This window comes from Bos mutus, chromosome 3, assembly GCF_027580195.1.
Source record: "Bos mutus isolate GX-2022 chromosome 3, NWIPB_WYAK_1.1, whole genome shotgun sequence".
Classification (NCBI taxonomy): domain Eukaryota; kingdom Metazoa; phylum Chordata; class Mammalia; order Artiodactyla; family Bovidae; genus Bos; species Bos mutus.
The window spans coordinates 89,067,445-89,091,747 of NC_091619.1; the positions used below are offsets into that span (position 1 = coordinate 89,067,445).

Consider the following 24,303-nt stretch of genomic DNA (forward strand, 5'->3'; position numbering starts at 1 on the left):
CATCCTCAAATGACACTCTGGCTTTTCACTCACTCCAAAATCGGGTTCAAAAATGGCCTCCCTTGTTTCTCGTAGCCTTCTGTGGCTCCTTTCCAGTTTTTATCACAGACTTTTTCTCTGCTTCCTCTTCTCAGTTCAACACAGCTTCCTCTGTCATGTTCTATAACCCTGCCACTGTTGATGAGTCTTTTTATGTGCCATCTGAATTGGTCAGCTCTGTCTCATTACCTCTTGAGTTCTATTTCGAATTTCAGTGGCAAACAATTTTTTTCTTCACCTGCGACTTTCTCTCCCTTTATAACTAATTTCTTAATTTGGTCATTGATTTAACTCTTTAAACATAGGGCAAAATTGAATATGATCTCCTTGCCATCATCACATTTTATCTACTGTTTAAAGCCAAGAACAATACCTGCTGCTGCTGCTGCTAAGTCGCTTCAGTCATGTCGAACTCTGTGCGACCCCATAGACGGCAGCTCAACAGCCTCCCCCGTCCCTGGGATTCTCCAGGCAAGAACACTGGAGTGGGTTGCCATTTCCTTCTCCAATGCATAAAAGTGAAAGTGAAGTCCCTCAGTTGTGTCCAACCCTCAGTGACCCCATGGACTGCAGCCTTCCAGGCTCCTCCATCCATGGGATTTTCCAGGCAAGAGTACTGGAGTGGGGTGCCATTGCCTTCTCCTAGCACCTGACAAATACTAAGTATATATTTGTTGCAAAAATTAAATACCTTTGGGAGGTACTCTATGACAGATTGATTAGGTTGATTCAGATTACTTTTGTTCTTCATATACCACAGATAAATATCTAAAATGTCATTGAATCCCTGGAAGTTGATAACACTTAATAACATTTTATTTCAATATACAGATTGTGATCTGATCCAATTATAGGCATTCTTCCTTAGCAAGTTCTTTTTTGTTGTTGCTCAGAAATGGAAGAGAGGAGTTTTGTTATTTTCATTAACACATTTAGAAAACTTTACTTCCTTTGCATATCAGTCCTAGTCTTTGGTCAATAATCTAGTCTAACCAGTACAAGAAACACAGTTACTTCATTTACATGTTAACTAACAATGACAAATTCACCCTGTAAATCAATTTGCTGGCGTTTAAAAATGTAGACAGCAAGTAAGGCTCATGGTCCAGGGAAAAGGATACTAATAGAATGCAGAGAAAATTTCTGGGTACCACCCCTAATTTGAGATTTGGGGTAAATGGGGATTTTAGTGAGTGCCTGGGTTGGCAACAGGAAGGATTTGATAGAAAGACAAAGGTTAGATAGATGATGGACTTCACAGTTCAGGAAGAAACCAGGGTCAGCGTATTAGGAGACGGACTAATTCAGCATGTAGTGAGATAAGGGGAAAGTATCAGGATCTTGGGAGAGGGTAGGGAAATAACTTAGAAGCGTGAATTAAAGGAAATCGAAGCGGGGAAATAGCAAGGACCAGGGCTTAGATGGTAAAGTCAGTGGCCTAAAGATATGCCCCCTGGGTAATAATGCTAAAAGTGGAAAGAGAAAGCAAGGAAGCAGTCTCTGAAGGGGAAGGGGAATGCTCAAAGGTGGAAATCAACAGGGGTGCGGTCGCCTCCCGCAACGGGTATAGAAAAGAGGGGGCGCAGTCCCCCCTCAAAAGGCAGAAACATAGCCGGAATCCTGAGCTACAGTGCAGTAAAACGTGGGTGGGTGGGTATCAGGAGGGGAACAGAGGTCCAAGGTGCTGGGATGAGTCAAGGGCTGAAGGAGGGTGATGCAGTCTGGAGTTTTGGGAGGTTTTCACAGAGAGCACTGGGATTTAGAGTTCGGATTGTAAGAATATGTTTCAGAATCTCAGGGGGCTCTGGCATGTGTTTGGTAGAGTCCACTCAGGTTATCCTGGGGTACGTAGGTGGTGGTCAGTCAAGGATGGAAGGCAAATTCAACGAAGTCTGGGAATTCATTTAAACCAGTTAAGGGTGATTTCAGCGAAAGTTGGGAGGATTTAGGTCAAGAGTATGGTGCATTCCAGCCCGAGTGGGTCGATTTGCCTGGTTTGGGGCATGAATTTAAGTGGGCGCTGAAGAGTATTTCAGGCAGCGTGGCTGAAGGACTTCCTTCAGGACCGCAGTCCCTGTCAGACCGGCTTCGGGGTGGGTTACAGCAGCGGCCAAGCGCACTGCGTTTAGGATGGAGTGCATTCCGGGCCGCGCCGGGGCGAGCGAGTCCGGGAGCGGGAGTCCGGCGGGGACTCCGGGAGGTTCGGAGGGAACAGCCGTCAGCGCAGGGCAGGATCGCCGGCTCGGGGATGTTCCGCGCCGCGAGCTGTACTTCACTCCCGCCCCTCCCGATCCCGGGGGAACCTGTTGCCGGAGGAATGGGCGGGCGGCGGCGGCGAACCCTCCATCGCCTCCGCCTGGGCCTCATGGCGGCCCTTTCGACCTAGACGCTGCGCGGCACGGCCCCTCCCTGTTGCCTGTTTTTTTTTTTTTAAAACGAAAGAAAGAAAAATCAGCCCCCAACCCTCACCCGTGACCTGCGGGCCCGGCGGCGGCTCGTGCGGCTTCCGGGAGCGGAGGCGCGGCCCCGCGGGCCGGAGGAGGCGGAGGCGGAGGAGGAGGCCAACATGGCGGCGCGCAGGGCTGGGCCGGGCCGCCGCCACTCCTGAGCGCCCCAGCGCCGTAGCTCGGCTCGCGGTGCTCACGCCCGCGCCCAACCTGGCCCGGCGGCCGCGGAGCGCGCAGCCCAGGAGCGCAAGGGCCCGCCCGGGCGCGGGGACGGCGCAGAGGCAGCGCCGCTGGGCCCGCCAGGCCCCGGACCCGCAGCTTCGCTGCTCGCCGGCCGGCGGGGCCCGGAGGCCGGAGCCATGGAATCGGAGGAGGAGCAGCACATGACCACGCTGCTGTGCATGGGCTTCTCGGACCCCGCCACCATCCGCAAGGCCCTGCGCCTGGCCAAGAACGACATCAACGAAGCCGTGGCGCTGCTCACCAACGAGCGGCCGGGCCTCGACTACGGCGGCTACGAGCCGATGGACAGCGGTGGCGGCCCCAGCCCCGGGCCCGGCGGGGGCTCGCGGGGCGACGGCGGCGGCGGCGACGGCCCCTCCCGCGGCGGGAGCACCGGAGGCGGCGGCGGGTTCGACCCCCCGCCCGCGTACCACGAGGTGGTGGACGCCGAGGTGAGGAGGGGCGACCCGTGACCCCCGTGGGAGAGGCTAGCGGGCTGGAGTTCCGTGGGGAGGGGACACACCCCACTGGGCTTGAAGTGCGGGGAGCGTGTGGAGCAGGGGAGGCACGGAGAAAGGGCAAATGGAGCACCGGGCTCGTCAGGACGGAGGTCAACGGACTGCGGTCAGGTAGGGAGTGGAGCCCATAGGGTAAGGGCTGATGAAACTGAATTGAGGATGCGGGGCAGGGCTGCGCGGCAGGGTGGGGAGGGGTCTCTCGGGCTTGAGCTGAGGTCACCAGCGGGGCAGGTCCGGGAAGGGGATGGGGAGGAGGGTCCAAAGCTGGCATCCCCGAGATGCGGGAAGATGACACATTGGCCTGGAGAGTGTGATGGGGGGTGGCGCGTGTTATCAGGCAGTCAGAAATGGGGTACTAGTAGACTAGGCAAGGACCCGAGATTTCGTGGCCCAGGGTTTCAGTGAAGGAGTCGGGGAAGGCACCAGGTTCAGAGTCAGAGAAAAAGTGGGATGGGCCAGCCAGGGTAAAGAAAGGCCTTTGCTGGGTCAGAGGAAGACTTGAGGTTACGATGGGATTTGGGTTTTAGCCAAGGACCAGAAAAAAGAGATTGGTCGGGGTCTAAAATGAAGAGGGACTGGGCAGAGGCCAGGAATGACAATAATTGATATGAGATGTGGATTGGGGCGTCATCGATAAAATCAGGTATTAAAGCCATGGGGATTAGACTGAGAAAGGTTAGAGATAAGAGGCCAGGACAGGAGTCAGAGCTGAGGAAGGGCTCGGCAGTGATGGGACCGTAGTTGGAATATGAAGCTGGGACCAAGTCTGGGTACTGGTCATTGATTAAGTCAGAAATGAGGGAAAGCTAGACCAGAGAAAGGGGTTGTAGCAATGAGAGTGCTCTGCAGAGGGACAGGGACAGGGTGGAAAATAAAGGGACTGGAGGAGTCTGTTAAGGAGAAAGGGCCTTCTAGGTGAATGGCTTTGATCAGAGATCTCAAGTCTGGGTGGAGATGATTCCTTCTGTTTAGTTTGAGATGTGAGCAAAGAACACGAGGGAGAAAACAGACTTTACCTCTCATTTTTTTTTAAAAAAGTATCAACCAGAAGCAACAGTGTTGGTGAATAATTCTTTTGCAGAAAAATGACAGCTCATGATAGGGGTTTTGGTCCGATTTGCTGCATAGTACATTTCAAAGGTCCAGTAGAGTAGGTTGGCTTACCCTAGTGGTTTGGGTTTTTAAGTAGAGATGTGAATTTGGATAATTCTTAATGAAGCTAAGCCTCCTGAAAGGATTTTTTCATAAATAATATTCTGTCTTTTTAGTCATATGCTTTGGCAGCATGGGCTGAAGTAGCTTGGGAAAGAAAATAGCACTTCAAAAAACTAGATTTCACAAGATCTCTTTGGTTTCCAGACTTCCACACACTTGATTGATTGCCCTCTGTTACCCGGTAACTCAGCTGTATCATTGACTAGTGTATGGAAGTAAAGGTTGTAATTATTCCTACTTTGGGGGAAAGGTCCAATATAATTAAATCAGATCAGATCAGTTGCTCAGTTGTGTCCGACTCTTTGCGACCCCACGAATTGCAGCACTCCAGGCCTCCCTGTCCATCACCAACTCCCGGAGTTCACTCAGACTCACATCCATCGAGTCAGTGATGCCATCCAGCCATCTCATCCTCTGTCATCCCCTTCTCCTCCTGCCCCCAATCCCTCCCAGCATCAGAGTCTTTTCCAATGAGTCAACTCTTCACATCAGGTGGCCAAAGTACTGGAGTTTCAGCTTCAGCATCATTCTCTTCAAAGAAATCCCAGGACTGATCTCCTTCAGAATGGACTGGTTGGATCTCCTTACACTCCAAAGGACTCTCAAGAGTCTTCTCCAACACCACAGTTCAAAAGCATCAATTCTTTGGCGCTCAGCTTTCTTCACAGTCCAACTCTCACATCCATACATGACCACTGGAAAAACCATAGCCTTGACCAGACGGACCTTTGTTGGCAAAGTAATGTCTCTGCTTTTGAATATGCTATCTAGGTTGGTCACGACTTTCCTTCCATGGAGTAAGCGTCTTTTAATTTCATGGCTGCAGTCACCATCTGCAGTGATTTTGGAGCCCAGAAAAATAAAGTCTGCCACTGTTTCCACTGTTTCCCCATCTATTTCCCATGAAGTGGTGGTACCGGATGCCATGATTTTCGTTTTCTGAATGTTGAGCTTTAAGCCAACTTTTTCACTCTCCACTTTCACTTTCATCAAGAGGCTTTTGAGTTCCTCTTCACTTTCTGCCATAAGGGTGGTGTCATCTGCATATCTGAGGTTATTGATATTTCTCCCGGCAATCTTGATTCCAGCTTGTGTTTCTTCCAGTCCAGCGTTTCTCATGATGTACTCTGCATAGAAGTTAAATAAACAGGGTGACAATATACAGTCTTGATGAACTCCTTTTCCTATTTGGAACCAGTCTGTTAAATAACTGTATTTAAATCGCTTTAAGAAATGAGCTTCTGTTTGCAAGCCCCCATCACTCTTCTTGTTCCAATTAGTTTTGACCCAGTTTTGAAATCAAGAAGAAAGCCACTGCTTTTTCTGAAGCTGCTTTTATAGTTCTTCAAAGTTCAGCGTATCCTCATTTTGTGAAAAAAATTTACTTTTTTTTCTTTTATCACGCCTTTTAATTTCCTGGAATTGCAAAATCAAAATAAATTATAATGCTTGGTGGTACTTTAACATCCACGTTAGCTGCCCTGCCTGAACATTTAAACACTAAGAATTTTTGGCATCCTTTCACATGAATGACAGGCTGAGGAGTCTGCTTTCACATAAAATCTAGAGAATCTATGACTTTGTGAAGACCCCTGTCAAGTTTTCATTTCCTCTTGACTTGTGGATTTGGCTCTACCATTTAATTTTGCAAGGTCAGAGTGGGAAGTGGGGGTTGCTACTGGTGCCTGAGGATGCTTTACCCAGAAGAAGACCACCAAGGATACAGGCACATGGGAACCTGGTGAGAATATTTAATCCAGTTGTTGCCTCTGTAGTTTTACAAATCTATTTGCATGCCGCTTGTGCAGTTTGTTGGTCATTCTTGTGGACAACGGGAACCTGAGGCATTTGATCTTGGGAAATAGGGAGAAGCGCTGATCATTGTTGAGCATCTATACGGTGTCAGGTGCTGTTAGGTGCTTTATACATTGTACTTAATCCCCAGTGAGGTAGTTAATAACATCACTGTTTTAGAGCTATGCTTAGCTAGTGGCAAAATCTGAATTTGAAACTGGTCTCTCTGACTGCAAAGACAGTGTGTTTTTCATTCTACTCAACTCATGGTTTAAGATTGAATTCATTTTAAGATAAAAAGGAAAAATAAAAAGGGAAAGAGACAAATTTGAGGTTCCTGTACAAGCTAGGAAAGATGTGGCTTGCAAGGGCTGAATCAACGCATTGGGAATAGGATAATGGATAGAATGAAGGGAGAATCCTACCTTTTTAAAGAAGACTTCAGAAATTAATGCTTAGTTTGTCTCCTTGGTTTTACATACGTAAGCAGGCAAGCCCCAAAGGGGCTTGTCAGCCTGTCATTCATGTCCCCACAGAGTCAGTTCATGAAAGAGATGGGACTAGGATCCAGGCCCGCTCACTCCAAGTCCATTGCACTCTCTCCCTATCAGCTGCCTGCCTTTCAAATGAAGAAGGGACAGGACACAGTTAAAGGCTGGAGAAAAGAAAGTGTAATAAACAAGGTAAAGATTGTCAGCTCTTGTATAATCTACTTGTTTTATTTCTTTAAAATGAGGTCCTTGGCTGAAATTATATAAATTTGTATTGGCCCACTAGGAAATTTCAGTTTCAGTGTCCTCTTAAAAATATTTGGGAATATACAGATCAAAATCCAATTGTTAAAAAAGAAAAAAATGATTGCATTTATTTTGTATTTGTCATTTGATAACAGGAACAGTCCTTTCATTTGGTAAGCATTTAATCCTTCCAGGTTCCAGGGCTGGGAACAGAATGTAGAGGTTACAGTCTGGTGGATCTTAGTGCAAGCCTCTAGCTTTACAAGAAGTGACTTCCCAAGGTCATGCAGTTAGGTCAATCAGTTTAGTAATTTGGGCTCATGCTATAATTAGGATTTGGTTTAAAAATTAAAATTTGGAAAGTAAAAGCAGTTAACTTCTGGTTCAGTAGCACCAAGGAGAATGCAGATAGAAAAGACTCAGATATCTAGTAGAATGCATAACACTGCACAGAAAGCCACTTTTTTAGATAATCTTCCAGTGACTTAAAGGTACTGCTTTGCAGAAAGTTGTGCTGGGTGTAGATGTGTATTAATTCTTGGTGTCTTGGCTGGATGGGATTTTGAAAAGTTCACCAGTTTTGATTTTAAATAGCATTACTTAACAACCTTTCCACAGCAGGTAGGAATCTGTTCTATTATTAAAGAGAGTGAGATCTCACAGCTGCTCCAAATAACTTATCCAGATGTTTAACACCCCCGGCTGTTAGAATTCTTCAGTGTTTCTTTTATGGTTAATGTCAGCCCCCCTGACCACTATTCAGGGCATGCCCCCTGGCTCTGCCCTCCTAGAGCTGGGACAGAGTTGGTCCTTTTAAGAACTGTGATCCTATCCAGAGAGTTAGAACTTAGAACCAGGAACCCTTTTAGGCACGTTTTAAAATTTAACACTTGTGCAATATACCTTACTTGTTACTAAGTTTCCTTGTTTTGTCTTTAGAAAATACTAAAATAGATTTTTTTTTGCAAGGAGAGTTTTAACAGAAATACCTTAGTGTCAAGTTTCATGTTAATTCTTATTCCTAGAAGTGACATTTAATGCTGTGATCTCACTAATATTGTGAACTCCTTGTTTTGTTTCTGTTTAATTGTGAATAGTCTTCTGGAAATATTTTGTCAGAAGTATTTGCATGATTTCATTCCTTTTTGTTAAAGAGCCCTAAAGTTGTCCTGCTAGACTATATATAAATCACATAAAAATCACATTAATTTGTAACTCCTTAACTTATTTTTGCCCCTTTTTTTTTTCTTTTGGTATTAAGTGGGTAGTTATACATGAATTAAAATTATACATTGTATATTACATAATACACTAAGGTTTATATTAAAACTCGTGTCCTTTTTTTCCTCTAAAATACACAATTCTAGCTCATTTGAATGTGGAGTAAATATCTTATAAATAAATTTTAGTTATTTGTGATTTGAATATATGATTTACAGGTTCTGATCTACTGTGACTTGTTCAATTAGAAAATGTAGAATCTATTTATGTTTTACAGTTAAAAAAATAAAATAATTCCCAGGACTTCCTTGGCAATCCAGTGGTTAAGACTCTGTGCCCCCAGTACAAGGGGCAGCAGTTCCATCCCTGGGCTGGGAACTAAGATTCTGCATACCACAGGGCAAGGCCAAAAAAAGGGAAAAAAGAATTCCAAAATTCAGTTGAAAGTACGTGAAAAATAGGGACTCTGAAAGATTAATTTTGAAATAAAAATTTCTTTATAATCTAGTATATATGTGTCTCCTTTGCGAACTAGACATATGAGTTCATCTGACTTGTAATTACGTGACCATTTGCTATTAGAATGAATGTAATTTGGCATGAAAGAAGTACCTTTTGTGTATCAGTGAGGCGTATTCTAGTGAAATCATAGTAGGTAGGGACAGCTTTATGCAACATAATAATCCTGTTAGCTTAAAATTTGAAACCAATAACAGTATTAGAAAAGTAAATGTTGTTTTAATAATTTGAGGAAAGAATTTCAACCGTAATATAACCTAAAGAGCAGACATCAAGGTATTCCACAGCTTACTGCTCAAAAAGCATATAACATGGATTTTATTTGAATTTGAGTGCAAAGATGAAAAATTGTTGCTTTTAATAAGAATTATTATATTCAGGAAGATTTGGTTCAGTAATAATTTTCCTGTCTGTGGAGTTCAGTTTTCCCAGAAGTTTTTTTTATTTGAAATACCAAAGAGAAATGAGAAGTAAAATATATAAGATTAAACCATTTCAAAACACCCTCATATTCCACATGCACTCAAGATCATGCACTTCACTCGTTTGTGTTTTAGTTTTTTTATTTTATTTATTGAATTGCTTTTGTTTTTGACTGTTCTGGGTCTTTGTTGCTGCTCACGCTTTTCTCCAGTTGCGGCAAGTAGGGGGGCTGCTCTAAAGTTGCAGTGCGCTGGCTTCTCGTTGCGGTGGCTTCCTTTGCTGTGTAGCTCGGGCTCTGGAGAATGAGGGCTTCAGGAGCTGAGCGTGTGAGGTCGGTAGTTGTGGTTCACGGGCTCTAGAGCACAGACTCAGTAAGTTGTGGCACGTGGGCTTAGTTGCTCCGCAGCGTGTGGGATCCTCCCAGATCAGAGGTCAAACCTGTGTCTCCTGCATTGGCAGGTGGATTCTCTACCACTGAGCCACCAGGAAAGTCCTAGCTGTTTTGTCTTTTTTTTTTTAAACATAGTTCAAATAAGCTTTAATATTAGGTTTCCTGTCAAATTAGAAGTGTTTTGCAGTAGTCCAGACATGCGGTGATGAGCTGCTGGAGGCAAACACAGTAGTGAGAAGTGACAAGTAGCTCAGGGATGAAGGAGGGGACAGGAAGCTTTGAAAGCAAAGCCGTGTGTATGGAGTGATGTGCAACAGCTTTGTGTGCTGCGTGCCCCCGAGAGGCTGTTTTTACTGATGCCGCACTCCAGAAAAGGTTACAGTCTGTTCTGTTTAAGAAAGTCCAGGAATGTGTAATACATTTTACCACGGTTTTGATTTAAAAAATAAAAAAAATAAGAAGAAAGTTGGGCGTATAAAGAAGCAAGCATTGAGATACAAGGGACGTATCAGCCTGAGACTTTCGCATTGTGGAGGCATTGCTAAGAAAGTTGTGCTTCACTTTCAAGAGTAGATGTTTTTTCTCACCTTCCTTCCAGGGAATTTTAGTTTCTTTTTTAAGTTTGTATTTCTCGTTCTCATTATATTATAATAGGAATTTTTATTATTCAGTATTGAAATATTTTTCAGTCACAATTGAGTTGTAAAAATTTTTTCTTAAGCTCATATTAGTAGTAGGTGACATTAGATTTGGTGTATGTTTATTTGTTCTGAAGAAAAGAGCTAACACAATTAAGTTGGCATTTCATTTTGATAATCTTTACCAAAATTGAAATATTTTAGCCATGAAGGTGGAATCTTTTTCTGGGGCTAAGTTGAAGATTTTATTTTTCTTCTTGGAAATAAGTAATATCTTCAGTGCCCACCAAAGTCTTCTCACTTCTTAAGTTCCTGTATAGTTTGCTTTCTTGTAGTATCTGTTTCAGTTATGTGCATTGTGAAATTCAGTTGACAGCATTTGATATACTTTCACTTAAGTTTAAGATGTTTATGTTAGAAATATTTTATTTAAAAAATAAATATTATATATTCCGTATCAGTAGGCTTCCAAAATGGTTTCTGAAGTTAAAATCTTTTCCAGAAAGATTTGTTAGTCGCTGTTGCCAGTGCTTTTCAATTTCTACTTTGTCTTCTTTTAGAATCTAGCTTTCATAAACAGATCAAAATTTTTAGGCTTTTTTCCCCCCTTCTTTCCATTCCTCACTCATATTGGCAGTTTTGGTTGAAAATTGAATTGCTTTCTGCAATTTACCATTAGAAGCCTACCGTGTAGCATTGTAGTAGCAATTTAAATTAAAGCAATTTAAAATACAGATCCTAAAAAATATGAAGGTATTCCATACTGCCAATGACAACACCATCTGTCAATTAGTTAATTTATTTAAGACTCCTTACTTTGTCTTCTTATCAAGTAGCCTGTTAATTCTAACCGTAAATATCTCTCCTGCCCCCGCTGTTACTGCTCTGGTTTTGTTCATGTCCTGTTCTTACTGTTTCTCTGTGCCACTCATGGGTACCAGAATGATCTTTGTAAAATATAAATTTTAGTTATGAGATAACCTTGCTTAAGCTGAAACTCCAGTACTTTGGCCATCCCATATGAAGAGTTGACTCATTGGAAAAGACTCTGATGCTGGGAGGGATTGGGGGCAGGAGGAGAAGGGGACGACAGAGGATGAGATGGCTGGATGGCATCACCAACTCTATGGACATGAGTTTGAGTGAACTCCGGGAGTTGGTGATGGACAAGGAGGCCTGGCATGCTGTGATTCATGGGGTCACAAAGAGTCGGACACGACTGAGCGACTGAACTGAACTGAACTGAACCTTGCTTAAAAATGTTTGGTGGCTCCTTAATTCCTGTAGGTAAAATCTAAACTCCTTTCTTTCAAGATCTCCATCCTTTCCACCCCACCATGCCTCCTGCCTTCCAGTGCCATGTTCAGGGCCCATCTGTCCCCTCACTCTTCTTCCCCAAACCTCAATAAGCATCTCTCTGGCTAACATGGATTTATTCTTCGAGATTACCTTGAATGGTGTTTCTCTTTAAGGCACACTTGTCTCACCTGGCCACATTCTCCCAACGGCATTTTGTAGGTACACCAAGTAAAGACATGATCATATTTTAGCTAACAAAAAGGTGTATTTACATGTATGTATCTGTATTTCCACTGGACTTGAGGAACAGTAATATTTCTTTTTATCTCTGTGTCCCTGAGACCCCTGGCTCACAGTGTTTGACTAGGTAAATAAATGAATGGAGAAGGAATATCTTAAGGGAAATAAAAAATCAAATGGCATTTGAAAGAATATTAAACCAGGAATTTGGGAGATAGAACATTTCTCTTCAGGGTTCTGTTGATTGCTAACTATAAGTTTATTGGACAAGTCAGTTTGCCTCTCTGAGCCTCAGTTTTCTCGTCCGTGAAATGGGCATCTTGTACTAAATCTATGGTTAATTTTCATTCTTTAATCTATCTGAGAAGTTAAAAGGTATGAGGCCTTTCAGAAAATAGCATGTGTAAATATACGCACTTGGTTTTCTAAATAAACTGATGCTAAACACTAATGGCTGTTATTTTTGGGTGATAGGGTACATAGGTACCCTATGTACCAAAACTCTTCTGTTTTACTGAATTAAAAAAAGATTAAGTTTTTAAAAAGTATATAAACTCTATTAAATGAAGACAAACCAAACTCTGGTGTCCATTAAAAATGAAAATAGCTTTAAAAATTGATTAAAGTATTTCATGATTCTTAGGGAAATTTTGCCTAGATTCTAAAATTGTTTTAAAACTTTGCAACTGAGGAAAGTTAAATATAGGAAGGGTTTGTGTTTTATGTAACTGAAAAACTGGAAAAAGTATATTACTTCCTAACATAAAATTGGGAACTTCTTTTTTAATCTAAATTTCATATTTGATTATATACTTACTAGATAGTTCCTAATTCTAGCTATAAGAAAACTGTCTCAGAAGATGTGGTTCAGCAGGACTTTTCGAATTTGAGTCACATTTTGAGCTTTAATGGAGCTTCTGTTTAGTCGCTTTTCCTGCCTTTTTCCTTTTCTCCGTGTTCCCCCCATTCCTCACCTAATATCTCTGAGCATTTTGCCTTGTTGACTGATTTTAGAATTTCGTTATCTATGACTCAGGTATGTTTGGACTCACCTTTCGATTAACCTGCCAGCATTTAGAGACTCTCTGAGATCTATGACTCTGTCTTGGAAACAGCTGTTTTTAAAGCATAGATTTTGTTTGTTTAGCTTTGCATTGCCAAAGGGATGGAATAGAGATGCATACCTGGACAACAAGGCCTTCCCTTGTCACCTGTGATTTCTGGGGCTTGTAGCCCTGCTACAGGGAGGCCTGGTATGCTGCGGTCCATGGGCTTGCAAAGAGTCAGACACAACGGAGTAACTGAACTGAACTGAGCACTGCTATTCATGGCTGTTGGGCTCTTGGTGGCTCCAGACTTAGCCTCATCTGCTGTTTTCAAGAAGACACGACTGACGTGACTTAGCAGCAGCAGCTGTTTTCAAGAAACAGTCCACTCACTTGACTCTTTTCAGTCATTTGTTCACCTTAATGTACTCTTCCATGTCTGCTTACTTATTTCTAAGAGAGCAAGACTGCTGTTTCTGGAATTTTTATTAAAATACTGGAAAAAAGAGTTCTTAGAAGAGTTCTCTGATTTATATTAAATAAAGATAGAAATCAAATTCCAATGATAAAAAACAGGCATTAAATACCCAAAGTGTCAGAGCAGCAAGACAGGTAATAGTCCATTACCTGTGTTCAATAAAACACTTAAATCTACCTTCATTCAGTAGGTTTTTATTGAGCATTGAATGTGTGCTCGGCACTGAGTAGATGTTGGGCATACAGGAGTGAACCAATCACAGTCCCTTCCCTGTTACAGTTTCAAGGCTGATGGGTTTCCTTTGCTCTGTGTCCAATAAATTATAATGTTATAATTCAGAAAAGTAAGGCCTTGAAGAGTTGTGGGTTAAGTGTGAAGAGATTAGATCTCTCCAAAGCATTTGAGTAGTGCCTCAAGAATTTTTTTGTGATGTAATTTGATCTATAGTGGTATCCATTGCCAGGAAACCAAGTGATACTATTTTTTCAAGTGTTATTTCTTTTAGTGCCATGGAATGTACAGAATTTGTATTTATTTACTTGTTGCATGTTTAATATTAGGTTAATGATTCTCTCAACTAGCACCTCTTTTAAGAATGGTGGTGATTATTTCAGCTAAATGTCATTATGTTTTGTCCTAAAATCAAATTTGTGCATTTTTCCCCCCAGGAAAGAGAAATTGCTCTAGAAACTGGCCTTTTTTTAGGCTAAAAATCTCTTATAATTGTTGATAATACCCCCAAAAAAAGATTGTTTTTAAAGCTAAATGAAAAACTTGTCTGTTATTAATAACATTAGGAATCCTTAGTTTATTATCAACATTTGTGTGTGGGGGGGGTGTTTAGTTTTATGTTGGAGTGTTTTATGTTTTATGTTTACTAAGATACTATATACTTTTAAAATGTTAGTATTTTTAATTTTGTAAGATTTCCTTCTGCTTCATTTGAAATGTTTTTAAATGAAACATTTAAATAACAGTAGCAACAGATCATCCTATATTTCACTAGTTTGTATATCATATTTGATTTTGAGAGAATATCCATTGTCTGTTGAGCAATCAGTATTCTCAGTTATATCAGGCAAAAAATGTATGTGTAATATATAAAACGTGTACCGTAAAAAACAATTGGTTCATGAGATGTGTGCAGACATACTGACATCTGTAGAGAATAACAAGCAAGTCCTGTTTGCTTTTCATTACTTTGGGGTTTTTATGGTTGGAGTATAAAACATGTCTGTGATAAAGAAGTTCCAAGTATTTGTTAAGGAGAATCAACTATCAGAATCCATGCTGAGTTACCTTGGATTCACCCTATTCACAGTAATTTTAACATGGGAGAGAAATATCAAGAATACTTGGCAAGATACACTTTGTAAAACAGAGCAATTATCTGTAGAGCTGAGAATATTTTCTGTCCTCTCCTCTCTCTGTTCCAGTAAAAATGTTAAAAGTTGTAAATTTAAAGATTAAGGTTGAAGATGTGTTTCAAAGCTGGAAGAGACCATCGGGATCTTGTGATGTAACATCTCGTCAGTTTAGGGGTAAGGACCTTGACTCGGATCATTAGCAAAGTCAAGAAGGGAACTAGCTTTCCGCTTCTCAAGAAGCATTTTGTATATTTGACCAAACTGTCTTTCTGACATGAGGAAGTCTTTTACTGTAACTCATCTTTAGTATATTTAGTATATCCTTCCTCATAAGCTTGCTGTATCTTCATCACCACCATTTCCTTTGTTAGATACTAGTTTCAGTTAGGGGGCAAAAAGTTGACACTTGATTCATTTTTTCCCCCTTGAAGATATTTATCTTGTTTACCTTGCTTTCTCACTCAGCACTTTCTAATGTTAGCAGCTGTTGATAAGTTTATAAGAGGCGGTGAGGACGAAGGAGAGGAAGGTTGAAGAAGCGCTGTCATTTGTGAAGGAGCTGTGTCCATCTGTCTGCTTAGCGTCGTTGTAAACCTGACAAGCATTAGTGATCCCCTGCCTGAGTGTCCACAGTGGTACATGGGTACTGATATTTTAAAATAAGCTTGATAGTTAGTATATAAATTTCTTGAAATAACATATGCCTAATTTGTATATCTTTTACTTTCTTAAAACTGCCTTTTTGTTCTCTGTGTATCAAATACAGTGATTATCATAAATATCCACTCGGAAATATTATACATCTGTAGGTTTGAAATAAAAACATTTGGAATGATACTTTGAAAGGCTATTAATACTCTTAAAAACATGACACTTGCATTAATTATATATTTTAATGAATATAGAAATAAAACATAGTGTGTGTTGATTTACTCTTAGAGGATCCATTTTAAAAAATTAGCCTTAAAATATGCCAGGTTCTTTTATGACTCCCAGCCTATACGCATACTTTTCCTTCTACCTGGCCTGTTCCCCTCAACCTTCACTCCTAAGGAAAGGGGAATTCTCTTGTCATATTAGACCAGGAGAATTAGTCCAACAGCACTATGTGACATCAGTTTGATCCTTGTGGTTGATCCTTTCTCCACAAAGTAGATTTAACACAAGCTTGTAGTTGGCAGAATTAGATATTGAACATCCTCCTATTTCAGTCTCGTGAGTCCCATGAAATTCCAGATGTTAACCAAACCACATGTACCGTTAGATTTGCTACTGGTTTTCTTTTAGAGCTGATGCCTTCTATTCCACTTCCTCCTATTCAGTCTTCCCCTCTACCCAGTTAAAAGTCCCTTCTTGAGTTTGAATAGAAACCCTTACATACAGTGCTCAGTCATAGCATTTATCCCCTTGTATTGGAATTATTTATATATTTGTTAACCCAGACTGAATTGTAACTCTTTTGAGGTCAGGGTCTGATCATCTCTATTTACCACAAAGTCCAGGGAACACTTGACATTTGTTATTGCTCAGTCACTCGTTATGTCCGGCTCTTTGCAACCCCATGGGCTGCAGCACGCTAGGCTTCGCTGTTCTTCACCATCTCCCAGAGTTTGCTCAAACGCACGTCCATTGAGTCAGTGATGCCATCTAACCATCTCGTCCTCTGTTGTCCCCTTCTCCTCCTACCTTCAATCTTTCCCAGCATCAAGGTCTTTTCCAATGAGTTGACTGTTTGTATCAGGTAGCCAAAGTACTGGCACTTCAGCTTCAGCATCAACCCTTCCATGAATATTCAGGCTTGTTTCCTTTAGGTTTGACTGGTTTGATCTCCTTGATGTCCGAGGAACTCTCAAAAATCTTCGCCAGCAGCACAGTTTGAACGTATCAATTCTTTGGCCTTCAGCCATTTTATTCCAGCTCTCACACCTGTACGTTACTACTGGAAAAACCATAGCTTTGACCATACAGACTTTTGTCGGCAAAGTAAGATCTCTGCTTTTTAGTACACTGTCTAGGTTTGTCATAGCCTTTCTTCCAAGGAGCAAGTATCTTTTAGTTTCATGGCTGCAGTCACCATCTGCAGTGATTTTGGAGCCCCCAAAAATACAGTGTTACTGTTTCCATTGTTTCCACGTCTATTTGCCATGAAGTGATGGGACCAGATGCTGTTATTTTCCTGTTTTGAATGTTGGTTTTTAGGCCAGCTTTTTCACTCTCCTCTTTCATCTTCATCAAGAGCCTCGTCAGTTCCTCTTTGCTTTCTGTCATAAGGGTGGTGTCATATGTGTATCTGTTGTTATTGATATTTCTCCTGACAATCTTGATTCTAGCTTGCGATTCTTCCAGTCCAGAATTTCACATGATGCACTCTGCACATAAGTTAAATAAGCAGGGTGACAATACACAGCCTTGACGTACTCCTTTCCCAATTCGGAAAGGAGTATGTGGTTGTCTGAGGGGACCACGCTTGACATAGGAGGTACTAAATAAAAAAATCTGATCTGCAAAATATTTAGTTTGCGTCAGCATTTTGGAACACATTTTCTTACATTCACGTACGTCAAGTAATGCTGGGGATGGTGCATTTATCAGTATAATAATGATTAATGATGTTACTGATAATCCAAGTGAGTTTATTTTGAAGTAAAGCTGTGGAGACACCGTTCAATTTTTTTTTAACCCCTCCTTTCTTACCCCAGTTTCTTAAAGTGAATCTTGCCTGTAATAACCTATACCGTAGCTTGAAGGTAAGAAGTATTTTGGTAGCCCTATAGCAGATCTCTGTCATGGTATTTTCATTGTTTTACAGTTTGTGGAGGGCTTCCCAGATGGTACAGTGGTAAAGAATCTACCTGCAATGCAGGTTCAATTCCTGGGTCAGGAAGACCCCCTGGAAGAGGAAATGGCAACCCACTGCAGTATTCTTGCCTAGATAATCCCATGGAGAGGGGAGCCTAGTGGACTATAGTCCAGGGGGTCGCAAAGAGTTAAACACGACTTTGCATCGGAGCACCTACACCACACACAGTTTGTGGCAACTTTTTTTGAACTGTTGCCAGTATCTTTCTAATGGACACCATTTTGGACATAATGCCTTAAATGTGAAGTTGGTATTTGGCACCACTCCCTCTGCTTTGTATATTTTTTTTGTAGCGCATAGAAAAATACTGTACACAGGAAAGAACATAATGTATGATCGGTTCAGTTCAATTGTGTCCGACTCTTTGCAGCCCCATGGACTGCAGCGCACTAGGTTTCCCTGTCCATCACCAGCTCCTGGAGCTTACTCAAACTCATGTCCATCAAGTTGGTAATGCCATCTAACCATCTTATCCCCTGTCATCACTTTCTCCTCCTGCCTTCAGTCTTTCCCAGCATCAGGGTCTTTTCCAGTGAGTCAGCTCTTCGCATCAGGTGGCCAAAGTACTGGAGCTTCAGCTTCACCATCAGTCCTTCCAGTGAATATTCAGGGTTGATTTCCTTTAGGATTGACTGGTTGGATCTCCTTGCAGTGCAAGGGACTCTCAAGAGTCTTCTCCAACACCACAATTCAAAAGCATCAACTCTTCAGCACCCAGCTTTCTTTGTGGTCCAACTCTCACATCCATACATGACTTAGAAGAAACAAAAGTTTTTTTTAGCCTTTGTAGGACTATTTACCAGTCTGTTCTTATTACATATCTTAGTTGAGCTCAGCCTCAATAAGGAGAAGATTATTTGCAGAACTGTCACTTCTGGAAAAGAAAGAAAAATAGGATACAGAATAATTATAATAGTAAACTGATTTTTAGTGTCTTTTCTGTTTCAGATTGTCCTATTTGTTTCATTTATTAATATAATAATGATTAATGATATTACTATTAATCCAAGTGAGTTTATTTTTAAGTAAAGCTATTGAGATGCTGATTGGCTTTTACCCCTCCTTACTTACCCTAATGTAAAAGAAAAAAAAAAATAGCTGTGTGTAAAAGTAGGAAGAAGAAGGAAACAGTAGTATGGGAAGCATTTATGCATCACTGAACAAATGTTTGTTGCATGCCTTTGTCACTGGTCTGGCTGCTTATTGCTTCTTACTAGCTCGTAGCCTATTGCAGTGATCCTGAAGGGTGGTAGGGGTAATCAGCAACAGATCAGGTTGTGTTTTCAGGATGACTTGTCCTCAGCAGGGCCCCCAGCTATCTCAGGAGTGAAGAGGATTGGGTAAAAGTACTTAATAAAGCTTTAGAAATATCAATAACCTCAGATATGCAGATGACACCACCCTTATGGCAGAAAGTGAAGAGGAACTAAAAAGCCTCTTGATGAAAGTGAAAGAGGAGAGTGAAAAAGTTGGCTTAAAGCTCAACATTCAGAAAATGAAAATCATGGCATCTGGTCCCATCACTTCATGGGAAATAGATGGGGAAACAGTGGAAACAGTGGCAGACTTTATTTTTCTGGGCTCCAAAATCACTGCAGATGGTGACTGCAGCCATGAAATTAAAAGACGCTTACTCCATGGAAGGAAAGTCATGACCAACCTAGATAGCATATTCAAAAGCAGAGACATTACTTTGCCAACAAAGGTCCGTCTGGTCAAGGCTATGGTTTTTCCAGTGGTCATGTATGGATGTGAGAGTTGGACTGTGAAGAAAGCTGAGCGCCAAAGAATTGATGCTTTTGAACTGTGGTGTTGGAGAAGACTCTTGAGAGTCCTTTGGAGTGCAAGGAGATCCAACCAGTCCATTCTGAAGGAGATCAGTCCTGGGATTTCTTTGGAGAGAATGATGCTGAAGCTGAAACTCCAGTACTTTGGCCACCTGATGTGAAGAGTTGACTCATTGGAAAAGACTCTGATGCTGGGAGGGATTGGGGGCAAGAGGAGAAGGGGATGACAGAGGATGAGATGGCTGGATGGTATCACTGACTCGATGGATGTGAGTCTGAGTGAACTCCGGGAGTTTGTGATGGACAGGGATACCTGGCATGCTGCGATTCATGGGGTCGCAAAGAGTCGGACACGACTGAGCGACTGAACTGAACTGAAGCTTTAGAAAAGGTGTGTGTGCTTTAGCCAATGACAAATCCAATGTGTATGTAATTTGATTTGTATACTAGATGTATTTTTCCAAAATTTTTATCTTGAGCGATTTCCAGCCTACAGAAAAGTTGGAAGAACAGTACAGTGAATACTTGCATACCTTTCACCTGGATTCAACATTTACAAACTTTCTGTCACACTGACTTTATCTCACTTTTCTCTAAAGACAAACACCTACACACACACACACATTTTTTACCCTGAACCTTTTGAACCTAAGTTGCAAAAACATTGTCCAACAGAAACACAATAGCATTGTCTCAACCAAAGGAATTTAACAATACATTAATATTCTCTACTATTTGGTCCATATTTAGATTTCTCTACTTGTACCAAAAATATCCTTTATAGATGTTTTAAAAAACAGTCCAGGATTGAATCAAAAATTATCATCTCATACCTGTCAGAGTGACTGTCATCTAAAAGAATACAAATGACAAACATTGGCAAGGGTGTGGAGAAAAGGGAACCTTTGTCCATTGTTGATGGGAAGGTAAATTGGTGTGGCCACTGTGGAAAACAGTATGGAGGTTTCTCAAAAAGCTAAACATAGAACTACCTTATGACCTGGCAAGTCCACTCTTGAGTATATATCTGGAAAAAAAAAAAAAAAAACACTGATTTGAAAAGATACATACGTGCTGATGTTCATAGCAACATTACTTACAATTGCCAAAGTATGGAAGCAACTTAAGTGTCCATCAACAGATGAATAGATAAAGGAGATGTGTATATATACACATATACATATATACAAAGAAATACTACTTAGCCATAAAAAAGAATGAAATGTTGCCAATTGCCATAACATGGATAGACTTGGAGAGCATTATGCTAAGTGAAATAAGTCAGAGAAAGATATGCTGTTATGATGCTACTTAAATGTGGAATCTGAAAAGTAAAACAAACTAGTGAATATAACAACAAAGAAGTGGACTCACAGATAAAGTGAACAAACAGTGGGGAGAGGAGACGGGAGGGGCAACATAGGCGTAAGGGATTAAGAGGCATAAACTATTAGGTATAAAACAAGCTGCAAGGATATATTATACAACATGGGAGTATAGCAGATATTTTATAATAACTATAAATGAAATATAACCTTTAAAAAAATCATATGATAAAGTATTAGGCCCCATATTAAGCACTTCAGATGTATCATTGTGTTGGAGAAAAGTACAGGATTGAATAAAAAATTATGCGTTGCATTTGATTATCATATCCCTTTAATGTAGATTCTGGAATAGTCTTTATATCCTTTTAGTCTTTTGATATTGACATTTTCAAAAATAACCCAGTTCTCATATCGTATTTTTAAAAGATTTTATAATTGAATCATTTTAAATATACAAGAAAGTTTTATCATTGTCTATTAAGGTAATAAGGAAAACTGAACAAAAATATTAACTTCCTTCATGACATAACTTGTTTCTCTTTAATGAGACTGTACTTACAGTCATCTTTATTTTGATCTTTTATAGAATTTTAGCATTTTTAGAGCCAAAGAAGGATCTTAGATCTATGGGTAAATGTTTTCATTTTAAAGATGATACTAAAATTAAGTGTGAAGATATGAAGTCTTACATAAGACTGTGGTTCCCAGCTAGGGGATACTTAGTAATGTATGGAGACCTTTTTGGTTGCCACAAGAAGGGAATTACTGGCACATAGTAGGTAGAGGCCTGGAATGTTGCCATACATCCCACAGTGCATAGAACAGCCCCCTCAGCAAAGAATTACCCACCCTAAAATGTCAGTAATGCCAGAGTTAAGAAACCCTGGTCTAAAATCCTACAGCTAGTGGTGAGCTTAAACCAATGTGTCTTCGCCCTCAGTTCTGTGTTCTTTCCACACACAAAACATACAGTGCCTCACTTTGGCTCCCTGTTGTTCCCCTGGCTTCATTCTCCGTTTCTGCACTCTGAACCTTTTTTGTTAAGCCTAATGCATTTCTTTATGCCTGTAAGGATTAAGGTGAATTAGAGCATATTACCAGAAGAGCATGGAATATCTTTTTAAAAGAGAAGTATAAAAGTGTTTTCAGTGGAGTTTTGTTCCTGTAAGCAAAAGTGTGTGCAGAATAACCTTTTGAGAGCAGTTTAGATAACCATAACAGATCTTTACTTTGTTTATTTGATGTTTGCATTTGCAGAGCATTTTTACATACATTATCTTACTTAGTATTCACAAAGCCCATTTTTAGTTACAAGCAAGCAAATGTCAGTCTCCTTTTCACAACTGTAGAAATGAAGGATCACAGAAAATACTGTATCCCATCTGACTGTGGTCTGGTAGGTATTAGTTAAATTTACATGGAGAGAGATTTCAGTTGAACTTTTATCTGTGTGAAAAAAGGAACAGGCAGCCTTAAAGTGTCATAGGCTTTTGGTTACTAGACCTATTTAGGTAGAAGGACATTTCTGAGGGTGTGGAAGGCAGATTCTTTACCATCTGAGCCACCAGGGAAGCCCAAGAATACTGGTGGGTAGCCTATCCCTTCTCCAGGGGAACTTCCCTACCCAGGAATTGAACCAGGCCTTCCTGCATTGCAGGTAGATTCTTTACCAGCTGAGCTACAAGGAAGCCCCCAGCTTGTTGAGTAACACAATCCAGTTAGGGCCGCACAGCTGTAAATAGGTAAAGTTTAATACAACTCAGTATTTGTTGTTACGGAAATAGAAGAATGTGCTTTAAATATGCCACACTCTCTGGTGGTAGACTCACACATACAATTCTCTAGGCCTAGAATCCTTTTCCCCTTCTCTTTCATTTCCTAAGTATTTATTAGATGCTTAACATTCATTCATTCATTCACCAAATATTTATTGAGCACCTACTCAGTCTCAAGGGCTGTTGATGCAACAGATAAAGCAAAAATTCTGCCCTGGCGGAGCTTGTATTCTGGCTGAAGGAAGACAGACAGCAAACAATTAAGTGTAGAAAGTTAGATGGTGAGTGCTATAGAAAAAGATGAAGCAAGGAATGGGGCCGAGAGCATGCTGGCCTGGGGGGGGTATGCCTTTTAGATGAGATTCAGAAGTGAAGCAGAGGGCAGCTCCTCACTGGAGCCCTGGAGGCCACTGAAACGGCCTTTTTGTCAGAATGGAGTCGAGCATCGAGGGTTCTGAGCAGGGAGGTAATGTGATCTTACGGGAAAGATCCAGAGTTTGTTTTCAGATGTGTTTATTTAAGATGCCTAGTAAATATTCCTAGTGTAGATGTCAGAGGAGACATTGGATAAGTGCCTGGTGTCTAGGAAGAGGTCCATGCTGGAGATAAACTGTGAGGGCCTTCAGCTTGGAGATGGTATTTAAGACCGTTACACTGTGCATTCTCAGCAGGGCCAGCAGCCCTCCAAAGGAGCAAAAATTGGTTTCTCAGGGTTGACAAATATCTTAGATGTTAACAGTGGTTTGGTCCAAAGCTCAGCCCTACCCAGCACAACCTTACTCTTTAGTATGTCAGTGAGATCACCCAGGCAATGCATGTGTCTAATGTAGATTTCTGAGGACTGGGTTCCCGGGTACTCCAGTGTTTAGGGACTGAGGTGACAAGAGAGGAACCAGCTGAGGAGAGTGAGGAGTGGCTAGTGAAGTAAGAGGAACCAGGGAGTGGATCTGTCCTGGAAGCCACATGGAGGAGGTGTTTCAGGGAGGATGGAGCAATCAGCAGTGTGAACTGTCACTGGTGGGTGAGATCAGGTGAGGACTGAGCACTAACCCTGTGCGCGAGGCTGAAGATGCTGGATGCTTACTTAGGTCTCAGCCTAAATGTCAGTTCATTTTTAGGCTATCTTTGATCATGATAGGCTGGGTCCCTTTCTTCTTCTTCTTTTCTTTTTGAAAAGGATATTGAAATTATTCAATATGAAATTGAAAAATTAGGAAAAACACAAAACATAAAATTTACCATCTTAGCTATTTTTGAGTGCACAGTTAATTATAGTTACATTTTGTGAAGCAGATCTCCAGAACTTGTCATCTTGTAAAACTGAAACTCTGTACCAGTTAAACTACAGTTCCTCTTTTTTTCCCTGCCCCTAGCTCCTGCTAACCACCTTTCTTTTTGTTTCTATGAATTTGACTCTCAGATACCTCGTGTAAGTGGAATAGCACAGTGTACTCAAGGTTCATTGATTTCATAGCATATAACAGGATTTGCTTCCTTTTTAAGGTGAAATAATATCCCATGGGTTCTCCTTCTTATACACTTTCATAATACTCTTGTTGTTATAGCATGCTCCTTATAAGAAATGATAATCCCTTATGTAATTGTCTTTTCTGATAGGTAGTGTATCTCAAAGCCTCAAAGGCAGAATGTGTTTGTCTTATTCATTGATGTATTCACAGCTTCTAGATAGTACTGAATGAGAATTCAGTATAAAAACAGAAGACAGAATACCTTAGTCTGGCGGAATCTTGAAAAATGTATTAAAGAAATGATACTTGAACTGATTTTAAAGACTGTCTTAGTCTATTCAGGATACTATATTAAAATACTATAGAATGGATGGCTTGTAAAGAACAGAAATTAATTTCTTGCAGTTCTGGAGGTTGGGAAGTCCAGGATCAAGGTGCCCGCAGCTTTGGTATCTGGTGAGGACCTGCTTCCAGATTCATGGACAACTGT

General features: G+C 41.0%; 1 protein-coding gene across 4 annotated transcripts in view; it reads left to right on the top strand.

Annotated features, from left to right (window-relative positions):
• The first annotated feature begins 2,597 nt into the window (after nucleotides 1-2,597).
• Nucleotides 2,598-24,303, top strand: part of USP24 (ubiquitin specific peptidase 24) — a 155,930-nt gene continuing 134,224 nt past the window's right edge. For 3 of the 4 annotated variants that reach the window (XM_070367966.1, XM_070367969.1, XM_070367967.1), the window contains exon 1: nucleotides 2,599-3,160. In XM_070367966.1, coding sequence (XP_070224067.1) covers nucleotides 2,846-3,160 — 315 coding nt within the window. In that variant the 5' untranslated portion in view covers nucleotides 2,599-2,845. Of the gene's footprint in view, nucleotides 3,161-24,303 lie in introns of all 4 variants that reach the window. The other variant, XM_070367968.1, reaches the window with a different exon arrangement.